We start from the raw sequence: 9,208 nt of genomic DNA on the forward strand, positions 1-9,208 counted from the left end.
TATATATATATATATATATATATATATGTATATATATATATATATATATATATATATATATATATATATATATATATATACATACATATATATATATATATATATATATATATATTTGCATCATTATATCTATATCTATACATATATATATATATAAATATATATATATGTATTTATATTCTATTCTCACATTCTTATATTCTTATATTCTTGTTTTCTTATATTCTAATCAAACAGGAGAGGATGGTCAAGTGCTCCCCCCAAGAGAAGCCTATGGTTTTATTGCATATGCTACTTAAACTGAACTTCAAGAAGGTGCTCGTGTTCACGTCTTCTGTCGATTCCACGCACAGGTATGTAGCTTCCCCTCCTCAAAACCTATTACCTGTAGGATTGAGCACACATATACATATATCTATTATATAATATATATATATATATATATATATATATATATAGAAAACATGCTTTTAGGATCTGACTCTTGTATTTATATATATATATATATATATACGTATATATATATATATGTGTGTGTGTATATATATATCTATTGGAAATAATTTTACCAGAAATCCGACTCCTGCTTATCACGAGAGTACTTTGAATACTGCAAAAATCCGGTTTGTTTTCTGTATCAAGGAAATCCAGAGGCGCCATTCTTTCGAAATAGATAATTTTGAAATTCGAACCGCTCTAGAACATAAAGATAGATTGATCGTGCTTGCAAAAACTCGTTATCCATAGTCACGATGGAATGAAGCTACTTGGTCCTGCTCACTTTTATACTGCGTTGTATATATAAGGGCATACCATACAAGTCTCTCTAGCTGTTTTGGGGTCTAAGATTTCTGCGCTTTCCAGCAAGAACCCGTCATATTTGCTGAATGTGTGAGTAGACAATGATTGAGCGTTTATTTTCTGCCATGGGATAGCGCACCTCGACTCTGTTCCGTTAGGTATGGATCATATCTGCCGGTAAATGTGTACGAACTGGAGGTTACAACCCCCGCCCTGACCAAACTTTGACACAAATGATTTACACCCAGCTTTACTTCCGAACCACCTACAGATTATATTTACTATTGAAATTGTACGGAGGAATACGCGTGGCCGAGTTCTCATCTGGACTATCGCCTACGGATAGGAAACGAATCCTTCAGAGCTTTGCACAGGATAAGATTGACGTGTATGTGACAGTTTCGTTACTTCTCAATACATGTCAGCTTTGCGAGCTTTCGGTTCATAAGGGTAGAGATATGGTTACAACGGTTCAGCCCAATACGCAATACAATTGTGTGGGCCACTTGCGTTTGCTCACGTTCTACCATGAAGTGCAATTCCCAGTGCATGTACGACACTCTCATCAATAGCACAGTGGCCCATCCGACATCAGGCACCATTACCGATTTGTTTTGTGAAGGAACTGCTCTGTACCTATGACATTGCAAGAGGGGTTGCTGTGCCAAATTTACACGATGTTGTATCTCGTGATGCTCCCCTTTGTATCGAGCCGTACGCCCACCAGACGCTCTCCGCTGACTTCCATCGCCACTATCACACCCTCACCTTACCAAACTGTCCCACACACAGCCTGATCTGTAGCGATGCCATGTCCCGAGGAATGGACGTTTCCAACGTACAGTACGTTGTCTCATACGACGCCCCGTCGTACATCAAAACGTACATCCACCGCGTGGGTCGTACTGCGCGTGCCGGGCGATCGGGAACAGCCTTCACCATCGTCAAGAGGGACGAGGTGTGTTTATTTGGCGCCGAGTTGATAGGTTTTTAGGGTTTACTGCGCTGTATTCGTGTTAGTGCACAGTGTACTCTCGTTGAGTGTGTTTTTTCTTTGAAGTGCCGAGTGGGCGAAGTTCGCTACGTGCTGTCTCTGAGCGGTTTTCCTGCTGAATATCTACTGGGAGTTGTGTATTTTATTTGCTCTCCTTAACGGCCTTAGTGACAGCCACCCGATCATTGTGCGCCATTCCATCTCTCGGAAAGACTGCGTTTTGGGTTAAGACCCAAGTTCGTAGACTGCGCTACTTGCAGTAGGTATTGTGTGGTGTGAGTGATTCGTACGTCTACGCATGCGACTGAATTCGTTTAAAGACGACCACCCTATTGATTCAGCGTTTCGAACCCCTGCTCTTGTTTCAGGTCAAGCAATTCAAACAAATGATGAGCAAGGCCGCGGGACATCGGCTCAACGAAGTCAAGATCACCCCCACTGAATTGGGGATGTATCAGGAGGACTTGAATAACACCTTGCAACATCTGCGTGTGCATCTGGAGAACGAAGAGGGCAAACTATCCGACGTGGTTGGGCAATTGAAAGGGCAAATACTGATGGCTTTGTCGAAGAGCTAGCGCTGGAATTGTGTAACTTTGTATTAATTAGAGTGCTAGCTGCGCTGATACGCTCCTTTACTATAGATATACTTCTCAAAGGAAGGCCTAATTCATGCCAGACAGAATATTCTGTGCAGAAACGCTAAAGGCCATTGGGTTTTGGGGTGACACAAGATATGGGTCACATCGTGCAATCACATCATTACATAGGCCGACGGAAAGATTGAAAGTTCTGGTTGGCTCAGTCCGATTGATCAGATTAATTGTATGTCAATTTTGGGCCATAGCTGAATTTAAGGACGTATGAGGAAACAAATATGCAAACCTTGGTCGACGAACAAGTGCTGCAACTACAACGAATTGCTGAATGTATTGTGTCGTTAGTATCTCGATGAACGAGAGTGGCTGACCAGTACTCAGTCATAGCCTTATATCACTTGCTATAGACTCATTAAATAGCCTTATATCACTTGCTATAGACCCATTAAAATCGGTAGTGCAGTGGATATATTCATGCGCTTATCGGATCATTTGGTGTCACGCCCGATGGACAAGAATTCGAATACGTTGTTTTTCTAATCCTTGACATGAAGACGTCAAAACTACAGAACTTTGTAAATTTTTTATACCAGTGGGATGCGTCCTACTAAACCTAATCAGGATTCTTTGTTCGAGCACTTGTCAACACTATTGAGATTGTAATAACCGTGGTATTGTATTAGGTCAATGACTCGATTGCATTAGATTTATAGGACCGATTGGGCTTGTGTGCGTCCATCTCGACCTTGGGGGTTGTATCTTACTTTCTTAGTGTCGGCTTGTACATGTCGTTCTTTGACTCAGGCTCTTACGATACCTCTTTGAATTAAGTTCTATACGGCTCCACAGTAAGCTTGATCATTCTAATCGGGGGAGTTTGTGTAGTCGGTAGTATTCTGGATATTAGGCTTGGTCTGCCATGAGACCTCGCTTCTTCGGGAACTTCCCTCGCATTCGAGGTAACAAGCCAAAGCTCGCATCACTAGTTTGTAACGGCTTCAAACCTCGTGTACCAGGAGTTTCGACCACTTACTTCTCCGTATTCGGGCCCTGGAAGTATTGCTATTTCATATCGAATCTCATTCTTGCCCTCCATAAAAAACGGTACATTTCCATATCATATTGGTACGCACAATACATTTCGGTATCCGTCTGGATAGTACTATTCTTTACCACTGGCAGGAGAGCCCACGCTATCTTTCCAGGTCGCCACCCGCCTACCCCGAAAATCCACAACTCACAGTGCATGGTCGTCCCAGCTTCATAGCACAAACACTGATCATCGTCCTCACCAAATCTCGCGGCACTATTTTGCGGGAGCGTCGATGCGCTTGCACGAATTGTACATGCCGGACAGGCCACCACAATCGCCGTGCTCTCTTTCTCGAGTTAGCACTGGTGTTGCTTTGAGTACACGGCAGTTCTGTTTCTGCGCATAGGTGCAGCTATGCAGAAAGCCTTTTTTTTGAATGGCGACTTGAGCAATTGGTGAAGTCTGCATACTAGCGAGGATAATGGCTGTATCTATGTGCGCTGTGTTATTGTGATACTTTGCGGTCTAAAGATATACCTATTTTTACGCGAGATATGAACTACAATCCACCTGATTTACAGGATATTCGGAAGGCGAGAAGGAGTCCGTTGAAGATTCAAAGAGGCGAACATTGTGCGGCCCATTTTTGAGTTCTGGGACCGTTTTTACAATTCAAGGATAGACAAGCGAGGATACCGTAGAATGGATCCAGAGATACTCGTGTTCTATTGAATTTAGAATCTGATATCCAGACTTCCACGGCACATATAGTGAGACAAGACCTGTGACGTATGCCCAAACAAACGTCGACCGAGTCTGATATCCAGATTACTACTGCCACTCAGTGGCCCAAGTCAGTCACCCTTCTGGGTTTGATTGCATCCCTTGAAAGTCCGCACTTGTACAATCCATGTATGCACATGCCTACTCTGGTACAATTGTCATGGCCAAAGACCAGCAAGTCCATTCATCTAGCATGTGTAAGCATTCAATAAGATGAGTGCTTTATGTAACATGACCTTCAGAACTCAGAACACCAATTTGCTTGAATGATCGCAAACGAAATGAATTATTGCGAAAATATTGTGGACCTAGGTAAATCAGCTCGGGAAGTGATACTGTATAACCATTTGTTATCAATGCCAGCAAACCAGCCTCCGTGTTTAACAGCGATTGAACGCTGTTGAATCAACATTTCATCCCACTAAAGCTAAGATATTCATGTACACTAGAAATTGTCAGACACTCACAAAATGATGACGCACACGCTTTATTTATTATTGAATCCCTCGTTCACATGACACACTCATTTCAGAGAAGAATCGGTCTTGATGTCTAATGAGTTGATGCTGATATATCACGACGTGTTGGTAGATGGACAAGTGGATACTATTCCCTTCCAGCCGGCCTCGTTCAAAGTACGATCTACCGGTGTTCCTTTGCTGCCGATTTTTTACATTGACAAATGGGGAACGACACCATAGACATGTATCTGGCATGTCTTGGCATATTCAACTCACAATAGAATTGAATGGCAAGCGTTACGAACAGAAGCGTACTCTGTCAGTCGCTTGCTCAGATAGTTCGATGGCATAGTATACGTTTTAGTTTTATGCCAAGTCCAAGGTAAACTCCAAGCGGATTTCATTTTCTTTTTCAATCTCTATTTGAAACAGCTCGATCTCCAATCCAGTAGCTGAAGAATACATCTCAGAATGGAAAACATTCAGTGAAGGGTTGCTAAATTAAGCGGCGGATTTACTCGGATACTCCCTCAAAGTATCTGATGCGAGCCATAGCGTCTGCAGAGACGAGGTTGTGATGGTTATCAGCACTTATGTAGAACGAAACCACATGCTATTTACAACGACAACAAAGGAGTTGTACAAATTGAAAAGGACTGCGAGAAGAGAAACAGAGCGCACAGTGACCACACACAAAACAAAACGAGACCTCCTCACATGTGCGCACAGTAAGAATAACTCGGATCGTACCCACATTTCCCTCAGGGGGAAATGTTATACACACATGTTTTTATAATAAACGTGGTCACTCGGCACAAACTTACTAGGTGCTCGCCGGCAGAAGCCAGCTGTAATCTTTTGGGGTTGAATTTGGCGGTTCGACATATGCTCTCGTGTCCTTCTAAAGACACTACCAGCGTGTTCGTCTGCCAATCCCATATATGTATGAAGCCCTCATCCGAACCTAAAGGCATGGCGGTAATGATGCGTAAGAAATAAAGTACAACGCACACCTAGTTGTATACAATCACGCATCAACTGATTCCGGTATCGTGGACTTCCTCGGCATAGTTATGTAATATATCAACTGTCAACCATGAACTACTAAAGTATCTGAACGCGTATTTAATCCTAAAACGAAGACATGCGGAAACAATTTTTCTTGTAATAAGAAGTACATATATGTATACTATCTATCTATCTATATATATATATATCTATATATATATATATATATATATATATATCTGAATATATTCTGCTAATAATCATCACTCTATATATATATATTTGTGCACACGACGCTAGTAAAATGTACCAGTCCATCAGTTGTCCAACTTTAATGTTTGTGTGGGCCTATTTACATTTGCACTCGTGTATCACGCTATAAAAATCGCACCGCTATAAGGGTGTATACATGTGCATATATCACAGGTACCTGGAACATCGAAATCACGCCCATAGACTAGACAATATTCACAAGAACATACTGAGAGCTCTGATTGCACGAGTAACTCCGTTCTGACTGTCCTTACAGCTGTACATAGAGTCCAGAACTATTTGTGGCCATTTGGACTGAGTGGATTACAACTCATAAGTTGACAAATGCACCCCAAAAGACCGGACGACGAACTTGAATATATTATATCAAACGTGTTTGCAGCGCAACTTCATCTCGCGCTACGGATATATGAATATGTACTGTTCACTATGATTGAGCAGGCACGAGAAGGTAACAAGCGATATGGACACTTACCACAACAAACGTATCTCACATCAGGACTGAAACTCGCAGTGGTCTGTGAAATTTCGTTTTTGAATCCGTTCAGCGATGCTTTGTAGTCACCCTGCAGGGCAGCCGAGACCGAATAGTGAGACAATGTGGGCTGCACAGTGGTTGCGGAACACATCCCAAAATCAGACCCCAATCGTGCACTCAAATTTTGGAGCGCTAATTCTCAAACACGGATTCGGGTGAGCGGCACAGCCCTCCGTGTCATAATGCACTTACAGTGAACGCGTCGATAATGACAATCTTCGACCGAGAAGTTGTGAGCAAGACCAAGCGGCCGTCAATGCTGAACTCCATCCCAATGATATGTGCTCCCTCCAAGTGCTCTTCCACATTGCAGTTGAAGAAGGGAATCTATGAGCAAAAAAATGTGAGAAAAACAAGAAGAAATGTTAAGTAAGGGAAAGAGTGAAGTGTTAAGTAAGTGAAAGAGTGAAGTGTTAAGTAAGTGAAAGAGTGAAGTATTACGTAAGTGAAAGAGTGAAGTGTTAAGTAGGTGAAAGAGTCAAGGGTCTCTCACTAGTCGCGGTCGCTACATATGCACACAATCCAAGTATGACCTGCAGGTGGATACAGTAGTGCGGTTGACGACAGGTGTGGTGTGTTCATATATAGACCATGTGTGTACTCTATATAGGGAGCGGTGGGTTGCGCACAAAGACACCACTTTGTATAGTAGTCCGTCGAGACGTACGAAATTGCACTCAGACAGATGCGATTTAAATTGCAGACTTGTATGTACCTTATGCGCTATGTCAGCGTATTTTGATATATACATCTTCACCAGCCCGGGGTATATGGCCACCGCGAAGCATACTCCTGTGGGATCGTAAGCCACTACCGGGGCGGCACCGGAAGGAACCTCGAGCATACCCTGTATATGCATTTGTTCATTGCTTAAAACTGATTATAAACGTATGTATACATATATATAGACATATACATACGTGAGTATTACATTGTGATGGAACTTTGGTATGATACTAAGTAGGATCTCAATGCATATCCATCCACGCGATTCTAAGGCGCTCGCTCACCCTCTAGCCTCTGTTACATCTAAGACACGGACGCTGTTAGTAGCACCACTGTCTAGAAGTCAGGCTGGACAAGATAACAACCCCCCGCAATGCAACAGAAGATATCCCAGACATCTATTCGGTCATACAATGACTTAGAACAGCGCAACTATACGTCAGCATTCTACTTCAAATCTGTCCGCATACCACGCAATCCGGAGTTCTCATATCCCACACACGCACGGTTCCATCGTTGGATGCGGATATAAAGAGGTCGTTGTTTGGCGCTACCTCCAGTGACGTGACACTGTGGCAGAAAGTTTTGGAAAGAGACATACGTGCGATGAATATAATCTACACCAATGACGTTGGAGTATAGAGTGGGAGAAGAATGGACACCGAAGGCAGGACGTGTGAGGCGGGAGAACAGTCGACAGTGAAAACAGTAAACTGCGACGAGACAATCGTCCTTCCGCGGCAGCATAAACAAGCACGGTCAATGGCACAACTGTGTTTGTAACTGAACGTTGCTCCAGCCTGGGTTAGCTTTTTGATGCATACAAATCTCAATTTGTTTTTATACACGAACCAATGAGTAGCCATGCCATATAAACTGAATAAATACTATACTTACAAGTGGATGAACTGAATAAATACTATACCTTGCAGTGGATGTATGGCTGTACGATGCAGAGCTTTATAAATCTGCAAATATGTCTGTGCGTGCTTGTACAAGCTCCATACTTACTACCGAGTACGCAACTGTACAATATACATTGTATATTATATAAATAGTTGAATGAGTGTCCGTGTATGCCTACCAATCATGACGTACATATTGCCCACGCCGAGAACGCCAGAGAATACTCTTTGCATCTAACCGAATGGTATAGATACATACCTGGCAGTGTGTCCCGCAAATACACGGAGATACTTGTTATCATGAAATGACAAGTACCGGATAGTTCCCACATCGGAGTCGGCTGTGGGATGGTCGATAGAAAACACAATTGGTAAGTCTAGGAAGTTTCGCGCACTCTCAGCCGGTTAACATTCCCTACAACAACAAGATTGAGATTGGCATTTTGTCACAGTTGTATGGTTGAATACAATTTCAGTTTAATCCAAATATCTATTGCGTTAGCGGACCTACCAGTCGCTCGTGTAGAGCTGTGCAGTACCGTATTCTCTGCGTGGCCAAATCGGATGTTGCTGGCGCCATACTGTTTTGTGTTCGACAATTTGAGCGCTCTGCGATTGTCAAACATTAACGAGTGAATGATGTAAGGGGGTAGTATACAGATACAGTCTGGTTATATTTTAAACGGCGCGTGATGTGACATCCGAATATAACCATGAGGTACTGTAGATACGAACAAACTCTGTAAATACTCTGTAAATACGAACAAACTCAACCGGAAGTAGAGTACTATCTTTCCAGTATTTGCAATTGGCAAACCTGTTCGCTGAAAGAAAATGATACTGCAATTTAAAGTGGGACAGTACAATTACCAATTCATTTTCGACAAATATCCATAAAACCGAAGGTATTTAAAGAACATAGTGAATGAGTGTAGTGAAAGAGCAGGCATATAGTAAACATACAGAATTGGTGCACGTAAATAAATAGTAATATACATCACTAGACAGAATACATAATATATGCTAAGATAGGTAGACCTACACCAAATTCTTAGGAGTAAACTGTATTTTTTTGTCTTTGATATGC

The 9,208-nt window shown here is 42.2% G+C and overlaps 2 protein-coding genes across 2 annotated transcripts; one reads left to right on the forward strand and one right to left on the reverse strand.

The window, feature by feature from the left end:
- Positions 1 to 243: 243 nt before the first annotated feature.
- Positions 244 to 2,707, forward strand: SARC_06936 (hypothetical protein; the record flags this gene model as incomplete). The annotated part of the gene is made up of 4 exons (XM_014299142.1): positions 244 to 353; positions 1,073 to 1,189; positions 1,594 to 1,759; positions 2,164 to 2,707. 4 exons carry the CDS (start codon positions 244 to 246, stop codon positions 2,371 to 2,373), a joined length of 603 nt encoding a protein of 200 aa, XP_014154617.1. The 3' UTR covers positions 2,374 to 2,707.
- A 1,977-nt stretch (positions 2,708 to 4,684) lies between these two features.
- Positions 4,685 to 8,732, reverse strand: SARC_06937 (hypothetical protein; the record flags this gene model as incomplete). Its single annotated transcript, XM_014299143.1, has 8 exons — positions 4,685 to 5,229; positions 5,496 to 5,635; positions 6,428 to 6,518; positions 6,683 to 6,817; positions 7,206 to 7,337; positions 7,687 to 7,786; positions 8,381 to 8,462; positions 8,633 to 8,732. Coding segments are annotated over 8 exons (837 nt in total), but the record flags the coding sequence as incomplete, so codon positions are not given.
- Between the last annotated feature and the right edge of the window lie 476 nt (positions 8,733 to 9,208).

The sequence above is a fragment of the Sphaeroforma arctica genome (genome assembly GCF_001186125.1).
Source record: "Sphaeroforma arctica JP610 unplaced genomic scaffold supercont1.521, whole genome shotgun sequence".
Classification (NCBI taxonomy): domain Eukaryota; class Ichthyosporea; order Ichthyophonida; genus Sphaeroforma; species Sphaeroforma arctica.